Source organism: Leptodactylus fuscus, chromosome 2, assembly GCF_031893055.1.
Source record: "Leptodactylus fuscus isolate aLepFus1 chromosome 2, aLepFus1.hap2, whole genome shotgun sequence".
In the NCBI taxonomy this organism is placed as follows: domain Eukaryota; kingdom Metazoa; phylum Chordata; class Amphibia; order Anura; family Leptodactylidae; genus Leptodactylus; species Leptodactylus fuscus.
In genome coordinates, this window is record NC_134266.1 from 130,751,152 (window position 1) to 130,777,234 (window position 26,083).

The following is a 26,083-nucleotide window of genomic DNA, read 5'->3' on the forward strand; positions in this document are numbered from 1 at the left end:
CTCTAGCTACTTAGTCCCCCCTGGTGTCCACTTACCTCCAGAGATGGCTGGTCCAGCTGCCGTCTTCTCCGCCTCGCTGCCCCCTCCCTGCCAGGTTAGGAGAGTGTGGGCGGGTTAGGAGAGTGTGAGCGGGTACAGGGCGGGGAGACGTCTCCTAACCCGCCCACACTCTCCTAATCTGGCAGGGAGGGGGCAGCCAGTAGAAGAAGACGGCAGCTAGACCGGCAGCAAAGCGAAGAGCAGAGGAGCAGCGGACTAGCCATCTCTGGAGGTAAGTAGCTTTAGTCTCCCATTAGAATGAATGGAGGCAGCCGGCGCGCAGGGGGTTAAGGCTGTGTGCCGGCTGCTTCCATTCATTCCTATGTAACTGCAGCGGAGCCTTCACACTGAGTATACACTATATACTCAGTGTGAAGGCATTGTGGGAAAAGATCACCGATCTCGATCCCACATAAACAGATCGTGTTCGGAATTCCAATCGCGATTGTGAAATTTTCTCGATCGCCAATCGGAATCCGATTTTTTTCCGAACACGATCGCTCAACCCTAATGACACTTGGTCCTGAAAGGGTTAATATATTTTCCTTTTTTATGAGGAACAAAATATGAACTCCTGAGGCAAATACTGAACTACTCTACACAGTTTTCAGTGTATGCTACAAACGACTCATTCACTAAATACAACATGTGCAGTATTTGTCATCAGAACTTCCGGCAATGTTCTGCGTCTTCTTCTTAGCTATTTATTACCTAAGGCTGATCTTCTTTCATCTTGCAGTTCTCTTTATTCAGGCCGTTTACCATACTTCATTCTTCTAATAACAAATCATCTCTGAATCCAACCACTTGTAAATCAATGTATTGTCCAATAGTGGCCTCGCCACACAATATAATGTCCCACCATATCCCGTAGGCCTGTGATTGGGCCTCTGCAGTCACTTGAGTCACACTGCATCATGACATATTATTAAAGAAATATGTTGTTTATAAATGGAGGTATGCTTTAAAGGGAGTCTGTCAGCAGAAAAATCTGTATCAGACTAATGACAGTATCTTGTGGGGTGGCTTCTACACTTTTTGAAGATGCCTTTCTTATTCCGCATTGCAACTCCATTTTTATGAAAATTAGCATTTCATGTTTATGCAAAATAGCTGCAAAGATCTTTAGGGCTGTGTCCTCTCCCTCCATGGCCTCACTCTCTGCTTTAGATAATTGCCACTTACTGCTCTCCCCCTATTATTGCTGAAGTGATATTTTCCACTTTGTCACACTTTGTAGTTATGGGCAGTTATCTGGAGCAGAGACCAAAGCCCTGGCAAAATAGGACATGACTCTAAAGCCCTTTTCAGCTAAGCTTTGTTAAAAGATACATTTTCATGAAATTGGATCTGCAATGCAGAATAAGAAATGCATCTTTGGTAGTGGCAGAAGACTTTAGAGGGCCAGTGGGTTTTTTTTAATTTATCATTTATACACCTTTACCTCCTGGAGTAACTGCAGCAGGTATCGGCCCCTATTTACTTATCTGTCCCCGACTCTGCCCATGGCTACCTCCACCTCTCCTTCAGCCCTCCAGGGAGCCACATACATCCCATATCACGTTGCTGATGTTGAATAACTTCTAGACATCGCTGACAGGGATACATAGGGCTTAAGGGAAAGCGGAGGTTGCCATGGGCAGGAGTTGAGATTGGTAAGATTGTGGCAAGAAAATTTGCAAGGTTTGCCTGAATGGTTTTGTTTTATCATAACACTTCTGAATTGAAACTTTTGCTATTATACTGTGGGGTCTCAGTATGATAATGAGACCCTCCGTTCTTCTATGATGACATGTGGGTAAGCCTGGCCTGCCACGTCTGTGACATCATTGAAGGCACCTGAAGACCTATGCTGTAGCCTAGGAGAGGTGAGTAATATTGTTTCTTCATGTTTGAATATCTCCCCTGGGACTGTGATCATTATATTTGGGATCTGAAGAGACCCCCAGAGTATAATAATAGTTTGTGAATGATGAACACATGAACACCAAACATTTTTTTTATTTTTACAGTATTTACAACAAACACCATAGGGACCACTTTGGGACATTATACTATGTGGAGGCCACTATAGGACATTATACCGTGTGAATGGTCCACAATGGGACATTATACCTTGTGGAGGGGCACTATGGGACATTATACTATGTGGAGGCCACTATAGGACATTATACCTTATGGAGAGACCACTATGTGACATTATCCTGTTTGGGGGATACTGTTGGACATTATACTGTGTGCACTATGAAACATTATACTGTTTGGGGGTCACTGTGGAACATTATACTGTGTGGAGGGGCCAATATGGGACATTATATTGTGTGGAAGGGGGCCAAAGTGGTACATTAAATTGTGTGTAAATGGAGCGTTATAACATGTGGAGGCCAGGAAAGACTGTGTGGGGTTGAGGCCAAGTCAAAAGTTTGCTATGGGACCCAGTAATTTGTTAGCTACGCCCCTGATCTTTGGAAAGTATATAAACACCCCTATAAGGTACTGTTCTAAGTTTGATAATGATTTTTCTTCTGACAGACTCATTTTGAGTTATTCCCAAATATAAGCTGCTATAGCTTAGTCAAGGATGTTCAAGTAAATTTGCAAAGCTTTGCATTTTTAGCCCTTATGGGTTCCACTAGTATTCCAATACTGTCCTGCTCTTAGACTGTATTTTACATGGTGAACTCAGTTTAACCCTTTCCCAACATCCTTTGTTCAATTACTATTATTGCAAAACGAACAAAAAATAAACAAAATTACAGTGTTTAAATAAGTACAAGATGTACATTGAGCATGGTACGGTAATCACCGATAGAGGTCTTTTTGGTAGTAAACACTAACTGGAGTCATGTTGTTATCAAAAGATCGCTTTGATAAATAAAGCACTAGCTTTAGCATGCATCATATGGACAGGAGTGTATTTGCTTTATTAGATATTAATATTAATAAAATATTAAATTTTATAGTAGTTTGTGTGAAGCTTGCGAAATATATAGTTTCAGTTCCTGCCCTAGAATGGTTAGACACACCCTTTGATCTGTGACTGCTGATTTATATTCACGGTCATTGTTCACCATGGTGAGGTGTGCTCTTGGCTCGATCTACAGAAATAATTAAAGATCCATGACAGATGCATGTAGAAAAATTGAAGTATATAAGTTGTTACTGACTATTCTCTGATTGTGTATTTGTATTATACAAAATATTATATACTGTAATAAAAGATCATTTTTTTGCCTTTTAGGAAGAAACATTACCTCTGTTTTTCAGCACCTGCAGTCCCAGTGCCCAAGACACCAGTTATCCCCGGTCCAGGACACTATGACCTTGTGGATTTTGAAGGCCCACCCAAACATTACATTTCCAGCGCTGTATTTGTATCAAACACCAGTCGTTGGGCAGGAGATGCCACTGCAGCAGATGTTCCAGGACCAGGTTAATTTGTTAATCTGCACACTATGTGATCTTAAGAAATTTATATTCACCATAATTTAGCAACAAAACTGGCACAAACCCATGCTACTAACCTATATTAAGTAAGTTTCATTTGAACAGGTCGGGTTAGATACTAAGGGTTTCAACATTGCCATATTATGACCACAGTTTTGAATTCCATTACATCTAAAATGGCTATTTATGCAGAAACATGATTATTATTTTTCTTATGAATCCATTGTTATGTCAGTCCAGGTAGCTGCAACGGGGCTAAGGGATAGCAGTAGGGAATCTCGCCCTGCACTACTCCCACTAGCTATCCCGGTCCCTGCCTCACGGGTGTGGATCGGCTGTTCTCAGGCTAAGCCTGACCCCGACAGCTCCTCTCTCACTGATTCCGTAGGCCTAGAGGGAAGTGGGAGAAGGAATGCCCTATAAGATCTCTAGGGACTGGAGACTAAAGGGGGTCACCCCTAACGAACAAGTGAAGCTGCTACTGACAGGGACTGACAAGGGTGTGCACTGACTAACAACACAAGCAGCACACAGGAAAAATGTGGGAAAGGATTCCCCCAAACCAATATGGGAAGGAACCATACACTAGGAAACAAACACAGGGAAACTGAGTAGAAATCAAAGGATAAGGCAATTCACTCACACAGTCAATTATACACAGAGGGAGGATTGGTGAACACAGAAGGGAAGACACACAAACCAACTCGTTCACCCAAACCTCCCAAAAATCAACCACGGAACTTCCTCTATCCCAGAACACCACCTACTCCTCCTGCTAAGGCCTAACTCTGTAAAAGCGACACTCAGCACAGAACCATGGGAGGCATGGGTTTAAATACAGAGTAGAGACCACTCCTCCCAGGTGCAAATGGGAGGACAGACTAATCAACCAGGAGATAAAGCTGCCTACCATCAGTGCGCACGTGCAAGTCAGAAGGTGTGCACCAACACCCACGACAGGACAACCCCGCAGCGCCAGGACGCCACCCCAGACACCGCGCAGCCAAAAACTCCCCAGGTAAGAAAAATAGAAATTAAAGAACCTAAATACTCCTAACAGGATCCTCCCCTCAAGGAGAAGACTCCGGATTCTCTAGGAGCATCCTTCTTCGGGAACTCCTTGTGGAATTTCTCCACGAGTCTGGGGGCTGACATATCCGACTCCAGGACCCAAGAATTATCCTCAGGACCGTATCCCTTCCATGCCACCAGATACCATAGCTTCCCCCGAACATATTTGCTATCCAGAACTCGGGATATCTCATACTCCCCGGACTCAGAAACTGGTGGAACCTTAACTGGAGACGTTCCCTTCTTGGCCTTCTTTAACAAGGAGACATGGAAGACCCGGTTTATCTTCCACCTTTTAGGTAGTTGCAGCTGCGCCGCCACTTCATTTACCATCTTGATGATCTTAAAAGGACCCACAAATCTGGGACCCAGCTTCTTGCTAGGAACCTTCAACCTGATATTCTTGGTGGACAACCAAACCATCTCACCCGGGAAGAACTGCAACTCTCCTCTCTTCCGATCCGCCTGGACCTTAGCCTGGTGCGACGCCCGCACCAGATTCTCTCGGATACGGGACCATACCCCTTGCAGCTTTTTAGAAAATAGCTCCTCCTCCGGAACTGGGGAAGAAATGGAAGAAAATACTCTGAAAACAGGATGTCTACCACCGGAGCAAAAAAAGGGTGTGGTACCTGTGGCATTGGAATCATGATTGTTTAGGGAAAATTCTGCCAGGGGGAGAAAGGCAGCCCAATTATTCTGGTTCTCTCGAACAAAACACCTCAAAAACTGTTCCACATCCTGATTCTTCCTCTCTGTTTGTCCGTTAGACTCTGGGTGAAACCCGGAGGAAAACGACAGTGTAACTCCCAACCTGCTGCAAAAAGCCCGCCAGAATTTAGCCACAAATTGCTGTCCCCTGTCCGAAACGATCTCCTCAGGAAGACCATGCAACCTTACAATCTCTTTAATAAACGCCTCAGATAGTGTCTTGGCACATGGCAGCCTGGAAAACGGGATCAAATGGCACATTTTCGTGAAGCGGTCAACGACTACCCAAATGACCGTGAAACCCTTAGACACCGGAAGGCCCGTGATGAAATCCATAGACAGATGAGTCCAAGGTGCCTTAGGAGGTTCCAATGGATGTAGAAGACCGTGGGGACGGGTATGCGACGCCTTGGCTCTTGCACAGACCGAACAATTTTGAACAAACTGCAAGACCTCCTTACTCCACCCTGGCCACCAAAAATTCCTAGACACCAATCTCATGGTCTCTGAAACCCCCGGGTGACCAGCAAGAACCGACTCATGACACTCCCTCAGGAGACTTTGTCGGAGAGTAGTTGGGACAAAAAGCTTGTTTCTAGGTATCTTGGAAGGTGCAGCGTGTTGCGCTTCGATCAAGGCCTTCTCCAATTTCGCGCCCAATACTGCTACCACCACGCCATCCCCAAGAATAGTGGCAGGCGCCTCTCGTTCCTCCTCAGTCGACATATACCGGGATAAAGCATCAGCCTTAACATTCTTTGAACCCGGCACATAAGTCACGTTAAAATGGAACCGCGCAAAAAATAGAGCCCATCTGGCCTGCCGTGCATTTAATCTCTTCGCCGACCCAAGATAAATCAAATTCTTGTGGTCAGTAAATACCTGGACTGGCCTTCTGGCCCCCTCCAGGAAATGACGCCAATGTTCGAACGCTAGTTTTATTTCTAGTAGTTCCCTATCTCCGATGTCATAATTCCGTTCAGAGGCAGAGAATTTCTTAGAAAAGAAGGCACAGGGATGCGTACCCTCCTCGAACTCCTGAGAAAGTACTGCTCCCACCCCCACCGAGGAGGCATCCACCTCCACTCGGAAGACCAACCTCTCATCCGGCTGTCTCAAAATGGGAGCGGACGAGAATCGCTTCTTCAGTTCTTCAAACGCAGCTAGCGCCTCTGGCGACCACTTAGCACAATCAGCCCCCTTCTTAGTCAAGTCCGAGATAGGTTTCACAACCTCATAAAATCCCTTGATAAACTGGCGATAATAGTTGGAGAACCCCAAGAACCGTTGGACCGCCTTTAGGTTCTCGGGTCGCGGCCACTCCAAGACTGCCCTGACCTTCTCAGGGTCCATCTCGAACCCCTTGTCCGATAGGATATAGCCAAGGAAACATAATTTATTGACCGCGAACACACATTTCTCCAGCTTAGCACTTAATTGGTTAACCCTCAGGAGATCTAAAACCTCTCTCACTCTCTCCCAATGAGTCTCCAAATCCGGGGTGTAAATGAGTATATCGTCCAGATAGACCACAACCCCCCTCCCTATGACGGCACTTAGTACATCATTAATAAAATTCTGAAAAAACGCAGGCGCATTGGTTAGACCGAAAGGCATCACAAGATTCTCAAAGTGTCCTAGGGGTGTGTTAAACGCTGTTTTCCACTCATCCCCCTTCTTGATTCTCAGCAAGTTATACGCCCCACGTAAATCTATTTTACTAAACCAGCGGGCTCCCGTAATCTGGCTGAATAGATCCGAGATCAACGGAATGGGATAGGGATTCCGCACCGTGATTTTGTTAATCTCCCTAAAATCCAAACAAGGGCGCAACCCTCCATCTTTCTTCTTTACAAAGAAAAACCCCACTGCTACTGGGGACTTAGATGGGCGAATATGCCCCACCTCTAGACTCCCCTCAATATACTCTTTGAGCGCCTCCCTCTCCGGAATAGTGAGATTGTACAACCTTGTCTTGGGTAACACTGCATTAGGTATAAATTTAATCGAGCAATCATAGGTGCGATGTGGTGGTAATGTCTTGGCTGCCCTTTCCTCAAAGACCTCCCTGAACTCACATATTTCTTGAGGCAAATTGTCTATAGACAAAGACATAACGGATATGGGCAGACATCGACCATTACACCCCTGCCCCCAAGAAACTACTGACTCGGTCTCCCAGTTGATAATAGGGTTATGCTGCTTTAGCCAGGGCCACCCCAAAACTACTTGTGCTGGTAACTTAGACAACAAGAACAAGTCAATCTCTTCCCTGTGGCCACCCACAATAAACTCCAAACCCTCCACCTGTTTGGAGATGACAGCTTGCTGTAGAGGGGTCTTATCAATAGCCCACACCGGTATCTGAGACTCCAAGACCATAGGACTCACTCTTAATTGCTCACAAAACTCTGAGTCAATAAGGTTGACTGCCGAACCACAATCAACCAAAATCCGGCACTTCTGCCCATTTACCCATCCTTCAAGGGTCAACCCGGCAGTCTGAGTACAGGAAATATGCACACCTCCCTCCTTAGTAGGTTTTCTCCCTTTACCCTCAATAGACCTGGGGTTATTACTCTCCTTGGCGAACCATTCTCTGGAGGGGCATACCCTTGCTACATGTCCCATCCCTCCACACACAAAACAGCGTACTGTGCGGGACCCTTCACTCTTGGGTCTAGCACTTCGCACAGTGGCCCCAATCTGCATGGGTTGGTCCCCCGGGTCCTCTCTAAAAACAGAGAATTGAGGAGGGCTAAGCCCCCCAGGACTCTTGTCTCCACGCTCCCGGAGGCGCCGTCCAACTCTAATTGCCAGCTGCATGGCCTCATCTAGATCTCCCGGAACAGGGTGAGAAACTAGATGGTCTTTAACCTGGTCCGAGAGCCCTGTCTCAAACTGACTAAGTAGAGCGGGGTCCTTCCAATGTACTTCTGCTGCCCACCTACGAAACTCTGTGCAATATTTCTCTATAGCGTGATCCCCTTGCACCACACGTCGTAGGTTATACTCAGCCGTGCGTACCCTGTCTGGGTCGTCATACAGTAACCCCATTGTGGAGAAAAACGCCTCTACAGTTAGTAAGCAAGCTGAGTCGGCTGGTAACGAATGTGCCCAGATGAGGGGATCATCTCTCAATAAAGTAATAATAATCCCAACTCTCTGTACCTCAGAACCGGAGGAAAACGGCCTTAGCCGGAAATACAAAAGACAGTCCTTTTGAAATCGGAAAAAATCTGACCTCTTACCTCGGAAGGGTTCAGGTAAGCTGACTTTTGGCTCCAGAGGCCGACCCACAGGGGTGCTACTCACCTGCCTCTGTATGCCCTCCACCTGAGAGGCTGTGTGTTGAGCCAACTGCTGTACTTGAGATACGCCAGAAGCTTGGATGGCATCCATTCGTAGCTTGATCCCCTCCATCTCAGTGGAAATCTGCTGCACCGCCTGGTACAACTGTTTCAGGTCCGTCATAATGCAAACGAACCTTTTTTTTTTTTTTTTTACCGGCTGAGTGTACTGTTATGTCAGTCCAGGTAGCTGCAACAGGGCTAAGGGATAGCAGTAGGGAATCTCGCCCTGCACTACTCCCACTAGCTATCCCGGTCCCTGCCTCACGGGTGTGGGTCGGCTGTACTCAGGCTAAGCCTGACCCCGACAGCTCCTCTCTCACTGATTCCGTAGGCCTAGAGGGAAGTGGGAGAAGGAATGCCCTATAAGATCTCTAGGGACTGGAGACTAAAGGGGGTCACCCCTAATGAACAAGTGAAGCTGCTACTGACAGGGACTGACAAGGGTGTGCACTGACTAACAACACAAGCAGCACACAGGAAAAATGTGGGAAAGGATTCCCCCAAACCAATATGGGAAGGAACCTTACACTAGGAAACAAACACAGGGAAACTGAGTAGAAATCAAAGGATAAGGCAATTCACTCACACAGTCAATTATACACAGAGGGAGGATTGTTGAACACAGAAGGGAAGACACACAAACCAACTCGTTCACCCAAACCTCCCAAAAATCAACCACGGAACTTCCTCTATCCCAGAACACCACCTACTCCTCCTGCTAAGGCCTAACTCTGTAAAAGCGACACTCAGCACAGAACCATGGGAGGCATGGGTTTAAATACAGAGTAGAGACCACTCCTCCCAGGTGCAAATGGGAGGACAGACTAATCAACCAGGAGATAAAGCTGCCTACCATCAGTGCGCACGTGCAAGTCAGAAGGTGTGCACCAATACCCACGACAGGACAACCCCGCAGCGCCAGGATGCCACCCCAGACACCGCGCAGCCAAAAACTCCCCAGGTAAGAAAAATAGAAATTAAAGAACCTAAATACTCCTAACATCCATAGCCTGATATGGCAGAGTACCTATTTTTATTTGAGGTCACTAGATATTGCCTTAACCCAAAGTGACAGAACCAACAGCGCATGTTCAGTGGCCATTTTTATTCTATTCCTACATAAGCGTATTGCGTTTATGTACAGTGTATACACAGAATTTTGATTCTGCTGAAGATAGCATCGCTGCTTAAGCAGTGAAGAGGATGACCAAGACACCTCATGAGGTGTGATTCAACAGCCCAGGATGCAACATTGAAGTCATGACGAAGTTGTGCTCGGAGCACAGGAGGAACGTCCCTTGTGCTCCCTGAGCCTCATTTGTATAGATGGAAAAAGCTATTTATTTAAAAAACGGCAGCATTCAGGACTGAACCAAAGGTAGGAGTAGAATAACCTTTAGAAAGGCTATTCCAATGTTCCTGAGTTTAAAATGCATATTCCCAGTGATAGATTCTGTTTAAAACTACAAGTGACAGTGCCCTGTGTATTATGTAACTAGATGTAATGTATGGTAGCACCGAGCTATGAAACTAAATCTTGAGTAGCAATTGATGCAGTAAGAGATCAAAAAGATTAGGTCCTTTAAGTCCTATATAAAATTAAACCTATATACACATTAACCTGAATCAATTTGGACCTACAGACACTTTAGGAAAATATCACCTATCGCTACATAATACTCATTTCATGTTAACCATCACTGCAAATAATCGTATACTGTCCAACACTTAAAGGGATTGTCCGGGATATATTGATCTTACAAAAATCGGTATTTTTCTAGATTGCCAGGGTGGTCATGTGACCACCCCAGGCACATTTTCCTGTTTTCCGGTGACGTTACAGGGATCTTTTAGTTTTAGTTCCTATTTTCTGGTCCAGACCTTCTGGGCACAGGACATCACTTCTTCTGGGTGGCCGGCACCTCCTCTTCATGATGTCTGCCAGCCTCCCACACCTGGGCAATAGAGCCAAAAAGCTGGCATGCACAGCAGAGTGAGCGGTCGGCATATGATGCACAGGATGACGCTCGCTCTACTGTACATGCTGGCATTCCAGCTCTATTGTGCAGGCACAGGCGACCAGTATATGTCACAAAAAGGTGGAATGCTATTAGAAGAACAATGCCTCCGATCCCCAGGGCAAAGTAAGGAACTGCACATGAGCCGTCTTCTGAGCGGCTTCAGTGTATATAATCTGAGATTAAAAAACAATCAAATTGTTTGTACAATTTGTACAATAAGGAGCAGTCTGCTCCTTACCCACTTTATTCTAGCATCTGTCATAGACATTACACAGAAATGGCCACGCTACAAGAAACTGGCCCTCACATGTTAGACCAGAAAATACTGAGCAGACAAAGTCATGTGTCTGACAATCCCAGCCAGTGGTAGGTGGACCTTACAGTGCTGATGTCATATAGGACTATATAAATTTGTGCACTCGTGACCAGTCCTCAGTTGGTGTAATGGTGGAAATGCACACACGTCTGTGTAGTGCATCCTTCACTAATGTCAGAAAAGAATATCTGTTATTTTAGTGTTTTTTTTTTGTTTGTTTTTTTGGTGTGTTCACACAATACTGTCTAGCCTGCTCTAATCTTTAGAAAACACAGTGTGAAGGAGACAGAGCATTATTGTTAATCTGAACCAATATTTTAGGCATTTCTCAGTGTGTGCAAGTGCACTACTTGCACTTATGTAGTTCTAGATATAGTTGTACAGTAAAGTTGTAGTGGTGGCCTTGGTACTACTTGTGCATCCTTCGTTAACGTAAAAAAATAATCTCCGTAACTTCAGTGTTTTTTTTTTTTTTTGTTAATAATTAAGCACTGTGTGAGGAAAATGATGAGAGGAAAAAAAACATGGCAGGCGACAGACAAAAGGAGGGGAAGAAGGAAACACTTCTGCAAGTACTGCTACTACTAACAATAAGAATGTGGGTGGCAAAAGCAACACTGCTTCTGGTTCTGGTGGCACTGTCAGTAGCTGCAGGATTGTTATACTTCCGAGAATGTTGATGAAGTTTTTGATTATTTAGCACAGAGATTCCAGCCCAACTCCTTAACAACTGGAAGGAGAGGGCTGTGATCCAAGACAGGAGAGGTCCAGCAGCCCCTGCATGCCGCTGCGGTGGTTCCAGCCCGACTCCTAACACTTCCATTTTGCTTTGGGCACAGCATCCATCTGTCCAAGGCTAATTTTAATTAGAGCATAATATGGGTGAACTATACTCCCCTACTCATTCAGAGACTATAGGTCCATAGAGAGGAGGCTGTGATCTATGTGGGATTTGATATGGCTGATAAACACATTTGACCATAATTTATGGAGGCAAAGGTCCTAAGAAAGGTGAGTCATTTTACTGTAGGGACCCAACCTAACAGAGGTCACCATGATGGGGAAGGCATGCTTACAGCTACAATTTGATCAAAATGTAGACACCTAGAACCTAATATTTATGTATATTTTTATACAGTAGGTATTTGCCGTAATGCGGTTGGTGCTAGCAGAGTGCTGTTGCAAATTTTTTGTATTACCAACATGCGCCCAGTCATCCGACAATTCTGCAACTTAACACATACCTGGCCAAGCTGCTGGCAGTGTAGTCGCTGCCGTATCACTTAGTGGATTCCACTGCGTTTCAACAACTGATGGCATGCACTCCACTCAATGGAGTATACCTAGCCACCATTATTTCTCAAGGAAATACAGTAGATCCTCTATTGAATATCTTACAGGAAACCCTTACACATGTAACCAAGCATGGAAGAGGAGGAATAGTTTCCACTAGAGATGAGCGAGTAGTACTCGATCGAGTAGGTATTCGATCGAATACTATGGTATTCGAAATACTCGTACTCGATTGAGTACCACTTGCTGTTCGAATGTAAAAGTTCGATGCAGAACCAGCATTGATTGGCCGAATGCTATACAGTCTGCCAATCAATGCTGGTTCTTCTCCTACCTTTAGAAGTCTTCTCCGTGCAGCTTCCCCGCGGCGTCTTCCGGCTCTTCATTCACTCTGCCAGGCATCGGGCCTGGGCAGAGCCGACTGCGCAAGTCCGCTTGTAGTGCAGGCATGCGCAGTCGGCTCTGCCCAGGCCCGATGCCTGGCAGAGTGAATGAAGAGCCGGAAGACGCCGTGGGGACGCTGCAAGGAGAAGACTGCACGGAGGATCCAGCCCGACCCTCACTCGTGGACTTGGTAAGTATAATTTGATCAAACGTTGCCTACCCCTGAAACGAGCATTTTCCCCCCATAGACTATAATAGGGTTCGATATTTGATTTGAGTAGTCGAATATTAAGGGGCTACTCAAAACGAATATCGAACCTCAAACATTTTACTGTTCGCTCATCTCTAGTTTCCACCTCTTAATCAACCTTATTGTTCTCTGTTGATGGAGAAGGTTGAGGATGTGGGTCAGGGTCATTATTATGGTAGAGAAACTGGGACTCCTAGAGTGGAAGAGGAGGAAGATTCTCTCTTGGATGCAGAGAGGGCCCTTAATATGTCACAGGCATAGCCAGGGGAGGAGGCTGATCCTGACTGTTTCAAGAAGAAGATGATGATAATGAATGCGACCATGCTAGCTAACAACACCAATCATGGCAGGCCCCTGGGTCCGCACATACACTGGCAAGCATGGTAGGCTGTATGTTCCGCTGCTTACACAGCAATTGGTGTATTATTAGCATCAAGCAGAGGGATGAATACTAAATGGCAGTGCTCTTACACCCTTGTTATGAAGGTAAATGGGGGAATTTTTCCCTGATTCACAAAGGGCAGAACAATTAGAATATTATCAGGTTAGGATGTATAACCAGCCTGCCGTAGCGTTTAGGGAGAGCACTGCAACTACCAGCCGCAAGTGTACCCAGGTGGCCTCTGCCCATTCAAATAGCACTCCATCTCCTCTGCCAGTGCCACATGTTCCAGGAGGAGCAAAAGCAGCAGCAGCAGCCAGGCCCATGATAGTATCTGGAAGTTGATAAACCAAAAAATTCAACCCTTGGCAATCTGTACAGCTGCAGTCACTTCTTTAGCGATCCGATTTTCAATGTGAGTGCATGCATTTGAAGCAGCTTTGCTTGGGTCAGGGCTTTCTTCATCAGTCTCTCTCGATCCATCAGAAGTGGAGAACTTTGTTGGTCTGTCTTCTACTCACCCCCCCCCCCCCCTTTCTACTCTTCTGTTTTTCTCATTACTGGCTCTTCCGGGGGTTCGCCCGGTGATTCAGTGTCTTTACGTGTTGTTTGCATTGGTGTTTATTTTATTGTGTCTAATTTTGTCCTCTTATGTTTTCAGGTGTTTGTAGGCCCTGATGTTTGTTATTGTATGTCTTTGAAAAAATTTGCAATAAAGTTTTGAATAAAAAAAAATAAAAAAAATAATAATAATATATATATATATATATATATATATATATATATATATATATATATATATATATATATATATTCTACAAAGCATGGTACTTCTGGATGGAATTCCATTTATTCTGTGAATACCAAACTCTTCTTTAGGATCTCCTAAACCGGGACCTTCAGATAGGCTTATTGGGAGTTTTGCGCCACTGACTCTCCACTGGGCATGCTTCTGTGTGAGTACCTCTCTCTCTGTTTTGGTGTCCAGAGCCACATGTGAGACCTTCTTTATTCCTTAACCCTCCTTTTTTGTTGCTTGGTTCTTTTTTCATCCTATTTCTTCCCTTATCCTCTCCCCTTTCACCTCTATCCCTACTTTGTATCTTCCTTTTGGCTCTTTTCCTAGCTCTCCAGTTTGCTCCCCCCCCCCCCCCCCAAGTTTCTTCTGCTCCCTTTTACTACCTCCTTATCTTTGAACTTATTGTACCTCAAAAAACCACAGCAAAATCTGAAACAAAACTGGGCCAAAATGGATTAAAGACAAAATGTCATTAATGTCAATTTATTTTTAATCCACTTCCGTCAAAATTTTCATTGTTATTGGCAAACAGAAGTTCCTTTAAGTTCACATTCCACAATGGTGGATCTTGTCACTGCCTAAAGGCCTGAATGCATGAAGATGTATCATGCTAAACAGAATGCATGCCTTATTCTCTGAAGGAATGCTGTTTGAGCACATAATGTTCTTACTTTACAAAGGTTAACCATTTCACTACTGAATGCTTCAAGGAAATGTGTCAAGGAAAATATTGCATTTATATTTATGTTCCCTGCATTTTAGGACATAAGATTTCCTACCCGTTTCACTCAAAATGTTAAATAAATAATTAAATAGAAATTAATTATTTTTTTTTTTCATAATTTTCATCCACATTAAGAAATATCACCTTCCTACCTGCAGATGTCACTGTTGCTGTTTTTGTTTTGTACAATCAGCTAATGTTGAATTGTCTTGCATAGAGTTTTAGGAAGCTGGCACATAGTTATTTACTATTTAAAAAGTTTACAGTACAATGTCATTGAGAAATGTCTAAAGATTCACAAAGCAAGTATTACTCATGTGGTTTTCATTTCTAACAAGTTGGTACTGCTGGAGGAATCATACCATGTACAGGTTTCAATCAAATGGTAATGGCGTGTGCATGAAGTGTGGACCCCACATACCTTGTTCATATAAGTCTGTAATACAGACCTGTAGGACTCCATGTTTTATCATAATGTATTTTCTTTTTCTTACAATAGGTTCACCCCTGTGTTCGGTATTCTGTTTGTGTTGTCCACTTGGGGACCCCACGAACGGAAGCCTATTCCACTTTTTTTTTTAAAAAAGTGGTTACCTGTAGACTATAATGGGGTCTGCTGGGTTTCCGCCCAAAAAGGCAGAAAAATGTGGAGAGAAAAGTCCTGCTTGCAAGACATTTCTCTCTTCATTTTTTAAATGGATTCAGAGACGGAAACCCCAAGCGTAGATAAGGCGCAGCTGTGAATATCACCTTACATATACCATACAGTCTTGTATACATGGCAATTTGTGTACAGTATAGGTTCTTATTATGCCATGGCTGCTGTTTATAGACCCATACAACGTTGCTCCATGTTATTTTCGAGTCCTGGAGATCTAAGGGTATCTCATACCTCCCAACCGTCCCGGATTCCGCGGAATATTCACGGATTCAGTGTCCTGTCCCGTGGTCGGCATGTCCCGGTTTCAACTCATCGGTGTCTTCCGGACGCCGATGAGTTGAATACATAGGCTCCTGCATGTGTAGGCACGATGTGATGATGTCACATCGTGCCTACAACTATGTGAGTGTGTGAGACTGCGGAGAGAGCGGCGGAGGAGCATTGGAAGGGTGAGTATAAGTGTTTTTTTGTGTTAATAATTAAGGAGGAACATAATGAAGGGGGCCCATGAAACGGGGGACGGGGGACGGAACGGCATGAAACTGTGAGCAGAGATGGGGGAACATGAAACTGTGGGCAGAGAAGGGGGGACATGAAACTATGGGCAGAGATGGGGAGACACAAAACTAGGGACAGATTGGAAGGTTGACATGAAACTGGGGGCAGAGATGGGGGGGATGTGAAACTGGGGACAGAGATGGGGGGACATGAAACTGGGGGCAGAGATGGGGGGACATGAAACTGGGGGCAGAAATGGAGGGGAGAACATGAAACTGGGGGCAGATGAAGGGGTTATATGATACTGGGGGAGAGATGGAGGGGGGACATATAATTTACGGGTGACTGTAGGAGGATTATACTGTGTGGGAGCACATGAAAAATGAATGAGAATGGGCGGAGTCAACATAAAAGTGGGCAGAGCTAAGTTTGCCATGGCGTGCTGCGCGCACTGCAAATCTTGTTCCTCTTTCTGCTCTTCAAAAGTTGGGAGATATGGTATCTTGTGCTTTGGTTGTCCATCCGGCACAGAACAATCAGAAATCAGACTTGCAGCACTTTATCGTCCAGTGATTTCTGTGTAAAAACAGACACCTTCCATAACCCATTATAGTCAATGGGGTCTCCTGGGCTACTTTCATGTCCTTGTTTTCACCAACCTGGCTGTGTCCATTTTTCCTTTCCAACAGGCTAGTGGAATGGAAAAGAAAGTGCAGACGTCACTTTATCATGAGAGTGATCAATATTTCTAACACAGTCACTGGTTACAAAAAAAAAAACTTAGGTTACTTTGGAGAGAATGATGCTTGTGTTGTAAAACTGAGTTAGTTGTGCATTTATTTCCAAGGATCAGAGATTTACATTTCATTATTTTCACTCATTGTAATTTCTGTTAACACTAAAGCAAATAACTAGAACTGCTGACCTGTCTTTTTTTTCATAGGAAGGGATAGTACTTGTATGTAATAACACAGCCTAATATAAAATATGTTTTTAGGGTAGAGTCATTTCACAGTGACAATCCATCAAATGTTGAGAGAGTAGTAAGGGTAAATGTAATCTGTGGCGCTCATATATCATAATAATCCACATGGATTTCACAGCTGACAATGCAAGGTGTTCCAGTGTGACCCACTTAAAGGTCTGTGGAAGATTGCAGCGTTTGCATAATGAATGAATTAGGATGCCTTTCTGTTTATTCATGTTGTTAGGAGGAAAGACAACTCCTTTTGCAAAATAACACGCACACCCAATGCAGCATACCTCCTCTTCCTGTTGTGTTAACAAGTACAAATAAACATATATTACAGAAAGAGAACATGAGAGCATTCCATACATAAAAATGATCCCAGTTTATTGTTGTGGAAGCGCTATTATGCCAGGCCATATGTTATTGACACAGCCAGTTTAGCAATAAAGACAATATTGTGTAAGCAGTGGAGTTTTATCTGCAGCATCTCTCTTGTGAGTGAAAGGCACTGTGCAAATGAAATTAATTGTGAACTTGCGGCTGTGTTTGGTCCAGATGTTATGCTGTATGTGAAAGTGATGCAATAATCTTACTGATGGCCATGCAAGTTTAATGGTTCTGATTAATGTAAAATATTTTGATGGGGAAATTGATGTGGATTTTTGAATGCAGATTTTTCAGATTAAATTATGCAAGGGAGCCTAGTGGATTGTCCACAAACTGTTTATTGCACTGTGAATCTCTTGAAAAATTCAGACTAGGGAAAATTGTCCCCAAGATGTATTTCAGGGCTCGTTCACATCTGAGCCCTGGTCTCCGTTTTGCAGGTTTCCGTTTCCTGCCCGAAACTGGACAGGAGACTGAAACCTGCAGTCATTTTTCAAACCCATTCATTTGAATGGGGTTGGAAAGTGTCAGCCCGTGAGCGCCGGTGAGCGTCTTCTGGTCTCCGCGGTGAAACCGTTCTTTTTTTAACTGGACACAAAGTCAGACATGCAGGACTTTGTGTCTGGTTAAAAAAAAAAACTGTTTCATCACACTCACGGCCGGACACGGTCTGCCAGGTTTCCATCTTCTGTCGTCAGAAGACGGAAACCTGGAAATGGACATCATGCGCTGGTGTGAACCCAGCGTAAGTAATATAATACATGGCAGTATTTTGAATCAGTATTTATAAGCCAAAACCAGGAGTAGGTCCAAAACTCAGAAGAGATGCAAATCTATCTGTTACACCTTTTCTCTGTGGATTCCAGTCCTGGATTTGACTTACAAATACTCATTCAAAATACTGAGCAAATGCTGACTGTTTGAAAGCGGCCTAAGGCTGTTTTCAGACCATGCTTAGTCTATCAGTTTCATATATGCACTAGGAAAGCTGCTAGTGAAGGCATTAAACCAATTAATAAAACTAGTGGTATAATACCAGAATATAATGCTAGCGGTGTTTGTTGAGGTTCCAGGGCCCGTGGCCTCACTTACTGATCCCCAGTCCTGCTAACAGCCTCCTCTGTTATTACTTATGCGCTCCAGGGGGCCCCAGCGACATAATATGGGATGCAGAAGGAGAGGTTCAGGAGGGTGTGATCAGGAGCAGGGATCAGTGAGTTAATAGGGCCTGTTACCTGCTGGGGAAACTCCAAAACATAACGGCCTATTAAATAAAATTCAGGGGCCCCTTAAGGTTCTGGGCCCTTTGTCAGCCCTACCACTGCTACCCTGGTATTTACGTCACTGAATAAAACGGATGGAACTTACTGACATCCATTCATGTAAAAAAAAAAAAAAAAAACATTTCCTGGGACATGTTACATGGATTCAATAAATGCTGCCTGTAATTACAGTCTAATTAAAACATAAAAGATTTCACATTTAGATCCTGCCATTAGAATATAATTAGAGATGAGCAAGTAGTGTTCAATCGAGTAGGTGTTCGATCGAATACTACGGTATTCGAAATACTCGTACTCGATTGAACACTACTAGCTGTTCGAAGTTTAAGGTTCGATGCAGAACCAGCGTTGATTGGCAGAATGCTATACATTCTGCCAATCAACGCTGGTTCTTCTCTTACCTTTAGAAGTCTTCTCCGTGCAGCGTCCCTGCGGCGTCTTCCGGCTGGAATTCACTCTGCCTAGGCATTGGGGCCTAGGCAGAGCCGACTGTGCATGCGCGGGCATGCCCTCGCATGCGCAGTCGGCTCTGCCTAGGCCCCGATGCCTAGGCAGAGTGAATTCCAGCCGGAAGACGCCGCGGGGGCGCTGCGCCGGGAGAAGACTTCAAGGAGAATCCAGCCTGACCGTCACTCGTGGACTTGGTAAGTATAATTTTATCGAATTTTGCGTACCCTTGAAACGATTATTTCCCCCCATAGACTATAATGGGGTTCGAAATCTGTTCGAACAGTCGAACAGTGTGCGGCTGTTCGAATCAGATTTTGAACCTCGGACATTTTAGTGTTCGCTCATCTCTAAATATAATATCAACAGAAGGCTGCAACATACTGCACTATATAGCCCTCCTGGCAACAGCAGAAGGAGAGTAGCTTACTGTCATGGCTACTGGTGTCCCCTCTTGTCCATCAGATAGTGCAGTTCTGCCCAAGGAACCTTCAGTGACATAACTATCCATATATAAAAAGTGGAGCTTACAGCACCGTCACATACCCAGAAATAAACTGGTATATCCACACATGATGTCACCCCCTCAATTAAGACCATTTTTAGCAGTATACTGAGGTTTAACAGTTTTATGGGGATCAAAAGGATCCTCTTTTGGCCTTAAGCAATGATGCCCCAGCGAGGACGTCCAGAACTTTTCTGGTGTACACACTAAACATATAATAAAAATGTCATATGAACACAGCCTTAAACAGGACAACAGGATTTTTGCCATTAGCAATTTAGTTTCTTGGCTTTACTACTTAGGTACAGACCTACACAGACAATGCAACTAAATAAAGATTTCATTCTTAGTATGAGATGTTTATATTTCCAACCCATGACTTGTATTAAGTATTAAAGGGAGTTTGACACCAGGACAAATATATTGTTAGAATGTGTCCCATTTGGCCATCTAGTCAGAAAGAAAACAGGCATGTAAGTCCACATGGTGCTTTTAACTAACAGAGAAGGTGATATGTTTAACAGATGGATTTGCACTCCTTACTGTGGGAAATCGCTCAGGTAGATGCTTGTAGCAGTGCAGGAAACAGGGACACAGACACTGGGTTACACACAAATTCAGCCTTTATTTACTTGTAGTGCATTAACTGTCTTTGCAAAGGCACAAATAACCAAAACAAAACCCTTCTTGGCTGAGAACTAACTTAAACATAAGGAAACTGTTCCCTGACTATACAGGAGACCAGTCTCCCACCTTGGCAACAACAACGGGTGGCACAGTACCTGCTCTGTAGATTTGGTCTGGAGAGGTCAGCTCTGTCAGTGTGGTGCCACCCTCCTAGTCCTCACACACAGACTGTTATCAGGCCTTGACTACCCAGCTGACCTCCCTGGTGTGGGCCTTTACCAAACACCCTTTAGCTGCCTGGCTGGGACATACCTGTCTTCCCAGATCACACCCTTCACTCTCTCACATTACCCTACTAGAATGAAAGAAATTTTCTGAGAGAAGTCCTCAGTAGTTGATACCTTTTTTAATGGCTAACTTAAAAAGTTTTTTGATGACATATCGAGCTTTCGGGACTACTATAAAGGTCCCTTCATCAGGATGGTATAACACAATGTCTGAAGGTAGGCATATACAGTATATACAGAGAAATGGAGTGTTAGATGCAAAATAGATGGAAAACAGAACATAAACAGTTTTTTAAAAAAAACACATATATATCAGTTTGCAGGAAAGTTCTCTGGGTTTATGGCTTCTTTGATCAGTGACGTGGTGTCTAGTGGTTATAAAAGGCCATAAAACCCTGGGCCCTGTTTAAACCTTGTTGGAGAGTGCGAAAGGTCTTCATAAGTTTAAATTCCCATATGAGGCGATCTTTTCTGTCTCTGAAATTCCCCCTTAGTACCAGGATCTTCATATCCTGGGTCATATTATGATTTTGATTACAGAAGTGTTCTGGCATCGGGAGGTCCATTCTTTGCTCTCTAATCGTATGTCTGTGTGAGTTCATCCTCATCCTAAGTGACTGTCCTGTCTCACCTACATACAGGCCCTCAGGACACTTAGTACACAATATCAAATACACTACATTAGGTGTGCTGCAGGTGAAGTTACCTGGGATCTTGTAGTGTCGATCAGAGTTCAGGATCTTTATTTTGTCCGTAGTCAGTATGTGCGGGCAGGTTTTGCACCTCTTCTGTCCACATGGAAATGTTCCTTTGTTAGTTGGAGGAGACAGTGAGCTGCTAATAATCATATTCCTGAGGTTTGGTGGCTGTCTGTAACACAGGAGAGGGGGTTCTGGAAATATGGATTTTAGATGGTTGTCTTTTTGCAGTAGTGGATGTAATTTGCGTGTAATTCCTTTCAGCGTCTCCAGGTGGGGGTTACATGTGACAACCAGGGGCACCCGAGTGTTCTCCTGTTTGGTATTGTATTTTAATAACTCTGATCTTGGTATTCTGGTGGCCCTGGTGATTTGGTTATCAATTGTTCTTGGATGGTAACCCTGCCTACTATTAAGACTATTTACAGATGCCCTGATTTGAAGGGGATCTTATTTATTTATTCATTTCCATGGGGGAAAGGAACAACCCCTTAAGAGGATGGTACCTAAAAAGGTTGTAGAAGTGCTAGCCACCTTATAAACACCATCAGTCAGGGAGCACCCTCCTTATTTGTTGTGCGTCCTGCAGAAGTGCAGAATCATAGTCTCATATAAGTTAACTTAGAATTTATATTAAAGGGCTTAGCAGTATGGTGTGTGGGAAGAAAGCAGAATACCTAGAGGAAAGCCAGGTGCAAGCATGGGGAAATCTCTATAATGATGATGTTGTCCTTGATGTTGTCAATCTCAGGCTAACCAGTGAGCAACATCTTGTCCTAGTCTCTTCAGAGATTTCCTTTCCACAGAGAGTTTTAAGAAATCATTATGCTCATTCTGTCTTCCAAGTATCTATTTTAAAAGGCTAGGTAAAGGATTGGTATATGTCTTTGTATTTGTCAACACTCACGTGAGCTGACTCACCTGTTAAACAGCCAGTTGGACTCTTTGGGCAGTCAGTCATACAACATACTATAACAGGAAATGCTATTGTTTCTTATCATTTAAAATAACATTTTGATGTCTCATGTGGTTTGCTACAAATAATTCTATTTAAAACAGGCAGGTTTATTCTATATATAATGTCTCTTTGATCTTACAGCTGACACAGTACTATTGGTTGTAGCTCTTACAGTGAGCTGGGCAGCACAGTAAATGTCTGTAAGTCTGCACGTATGTGTCACCTTTTAGCTATATCCTAGATGTTCCAACAACATGTAGTCTTCTGAAGTTGTTCTCAAACATGCATTTACATATCAAATCTGCTCTCTTCTTGCTATGGCTGAGCTGTGGAACTAATTTGTTTCTGTTTTATGGGCTTTAGTCTCTGTTAATGTTATTAATAATAATAATAATAATAATAAATATTATTATTATTATTATTATTTATTTTTAGAGCACCATTAATTCCATGAAACTTTACATTTAATGTAACTGTCAAACCCACCTATTCTAGAATGCCACCTCCATCCACCCTCACCCCCCAGTTATCTTTGGTAGAGTGATGGGGTCCCTCTAATTACAATTGTAGGACACTCCCCCATTTGCAGATCAAAAAAATCCCCTTATTTAGCTATAGTTATATGACCAGATTTTTTTGACCCCACAATTGGGCAAAAAATTTGGTTACCAGCTCAATTTATACTAAAATGTATGAAATAAATCATGATAATTTGATTATCCTTTATGTGTTAAATACATACGAAGATCTGAAGTTGTTCTCAATGACTCATGATAATAATGTGATATAAACAACTTACTTTCTATAGGAGAGAAAAATAAAGGCCGATTCACATCTGCGTTCGATATTCCATTCAGGGAGTCTGCTTGGGGACCCCCCAAACGGAATACAGAACGCATTGACAAGTGGTGAAAAATGAAAGCACATGGACCCCACAGACTATAACGGGGTCCTTGTGTTTTCTGTGCGGTGTCCGTACAGAACGTGCGGAGAGAAAAGTACTTAATGAACAACTTTCCTCTCCCCATGACTCATGCAGACACCGCGCAGAGAACACACATTCCTCATTATAGTGTATGGTGTCCGTTTGCTTTAATTGATCACTGCTTATCAATGCGTTTGGTTCCCCAGGTGGACCTCCCGAATGGAATACCAAACACAGATGTGAACCAGTCATTAGACCTGAATTACCTATAGTGACTTCTGAATACAGTGTTTTTCTCATGAACATTTAGCATAAAAAGTCTAAAATAGTAGATTATAGGTTTGGTATAGCACCTCATATCCATAATAGTCCATCAGTCAATCAGATCCCTTCTTTTATTTTCAGCCATGTACTAAAAAGAAGAATCCTACCTCAATAAGCAATATACATTGTCATCCCTTCTCATCATACTCGGTCCAGTCACATTAATGTGACCACCTGTCAAAATCCAGAATTATCACCTTTCGCAGAGCGGACCGCTGCGAGATGTGCAGGAAGAGAGGAGATGTTGTGATGATGTTCACTGGGATGTTGAGCCATGCTAACTCCAGTGCCATGGCCAGCTGCACTAGGTTACGCGGTTGAGCATCCATGGCGCAAACAACCCGATCGAGCTGGTCCCACAGATTCTTGATTGGGTTCAAGTCCGGAGAAATTGCTGGCCAAGGTAGTACAGTAAACTCATCCTGGTGCTCCTCAAACCACGCACGTACACTGCGAGCTTTATGACACGTCGCATTGTCCTGCTGGTAGTAGATGCCATCATCCTGAGGAAAAACTATTCACATGTAGGGGTGAACATGGTCCGCAAGGATAGATGCATACTTGTGATGATCCATCGTGCTTTCCACAATGATGGGTACACCCAGATGGCTGATGACACGTGCCTTCTGCGATTGGTTGTTTAATGTTGACGTCAAAAGTAGGCGGTGGTCACATTAATATGACTGGACTGTGTACTATGCCATATGCCACTCAGGTTATGGGAAAGCAAAAAGTCACAAATCAGTTGCAGATTTGCCACATTTTGCTCAACCCTAGAATCTACCATATTCATGTGCATACATACAGCCAGAGTACAGTACAGTACATGGATACAGAGTGCTCTTATTGCGTAAAGATTGCCATGACAGTGTCATACAGCATCCATGTGCTGCATACAGCATCCATAAATATTATAAAGTGTTCAATGACTGTCAAAAATTGTTTCTGTACATAGCACATACTAACTTGCCATATGTGAATTTGCTCAGATATAGTCCTACAGTTCCTGCATTGGTTAGGAGGATGTGCCAATACAAAATGACAACAGATATGTTATCATTTCTCCAAAATTGCTTGCTTCACACTGTGGACAGGGAGGTCAAAGGATTAGTAAGCAAATGCATACTTTGTAAAGTCTGTAATGTGAAATACAAACTTTGTTACACTATTTGTTGAACCATTATTTTAACAGGACAGGAACATTATCTATAATAATAAAATCAAAAGTTTAAAAAAAAATTACTCATCTGTTGCATGTATTCTACTGGCACTGACCATCATCTATGTGTTTCTTTTCTGTGCTGTCAACCCACAGGTGCTTATCGTCCCGAAGTCCCAGGAAAACAGTCCTTTCTTTACAACAGTGAGAAGAAGTGGGTCCCAGCATAGGCCACACACGGAGCCCAGCTCTACAGAACTGCCTAGCTAAGCAGCATATCTGGGAAACTTGCGTTAAACATACTCTCCTGTCATCTATAACCCATCACATATAGAAACAGAAAATGAACCAAAGCAGGATAATGGTCCACGTAATAAATCAACAAAAAGGAATCTACTAAATTTAAGCATATAACCTGCGAATATGTTGATATGAATATAAACAGCTCTGCACTTACTTGTACCTGCACTTGTATCTGATCTCAGATAATTTTCTTTAATTGGCTGCTAAAAATAGGTGCTTTAGATAACCCCTTGCTGTATGCCTACCGCTATGTTGACATTCCTGTTGGGACCAGATCTGTCAGGTTCGTTTTGGTTTTTGATGACCAGAAAAGCATTGTCTATTGTGTAAAATAAATAAATATTTTTCGGACTATAAGACGCACTGGACTATAAGACGCACCAGGTTTTAGAGGAGGAAAATAGGGAAAAAAAATTTTGAAGCAAAAAATGGTAAAATATTTAATATATGGGAGTTGTAGTTTTGCAACAGCTGCAAGGCCACATTGACAGGTGACCCTGCAGCTGTACGGGGATGCATAGAGTGTTTTTTTTTTGCGGGTCCAGAAGTACTTTTTAGTTATACCATTTTGGGGAATATCTATTGCTTAGATCACCTTTTATTGAAAAAAAAACCCGGTGGTTTATGATATATGATTTTCTACTTTTATATATATATATATTCTAGGGACAGGAGGTGATTTAGAACTTTTATTTATTTCATATTTTTATTATATATTTTTAAAGCTTTTTTTTTTATTTATTTTTTTTTAACTATTTTATTCCCCCCCCGGGGCTTGAACCTGCGGTCACTTGATTGCAAGTCTCATAGACGGCAATACAACTGTATTGCCGTCTATGGGACATTCTGTGTATTAGTATTACGGCTGGTCATAGACCCAGCCGCAATACTAATATATAGCCGTGACAGGCCGGGGAGCCTCATTAGGCTCCCGGCTGTCACCCGAACAGGTCGGCTCCTGCGATATCGCCGCGCAGGAGCCGGCCTGCAACGTCACAGGTACGGGGCCGGTGGGGACCGGCCCCGGGGGAGAAGGGGCCGCTGATACTGACCCGGCATCCGCTGTACTAGAGAGGCGGATGCCGGGGAGGGATAGAAGCCATCACAGACGCCGGGGCCTGAGACATCGCTGCCCTGCCCTGCATGAAGCCAGCGGCAGGGGGGACGGAGGAGCGCCTCCCGCTGCTGGCTTCATGCAGGGCAGGGCAACGATGTCTCAGGCCCCGGCACCTGTAATGGCGTCTATCACTTGCCGGCTTCC

The 26,083-nt window shown here is 43.7% G+C and overlaps 1 protein-coding gene across 1 annotated transcript in view; it reads left to right on the forward strand.

Annotated features, from left to right (window-relative positions):
* The window catches only part of STPG1 (sperm tail PG-rich repeat containing 1), a 61,803-nt gene extending 37,040 nt beyond the window's left edge, over positions 1 to 24,763 (forward strand). Inside the window, exons 6-7 of the mRNA XM_075264633.1 lie at positions 3,281 to 3,471; positions 24,676 to 24,763. Of these exons, the coding sequence (XP_075120734.1) occupies positions 3,281 to 3,471; positions 24,676 to 24,749 (265 nt within the window). The 3' untranslated portion in view covers positions 24,750 to 24,763. The remainder of the gene's footprint in view (positions 1 to 3,280; positions 3,472 to 24,675) is intronic.
* Positions 24,764 to 26,083: the final 1,320 nt, after the last annotated feature.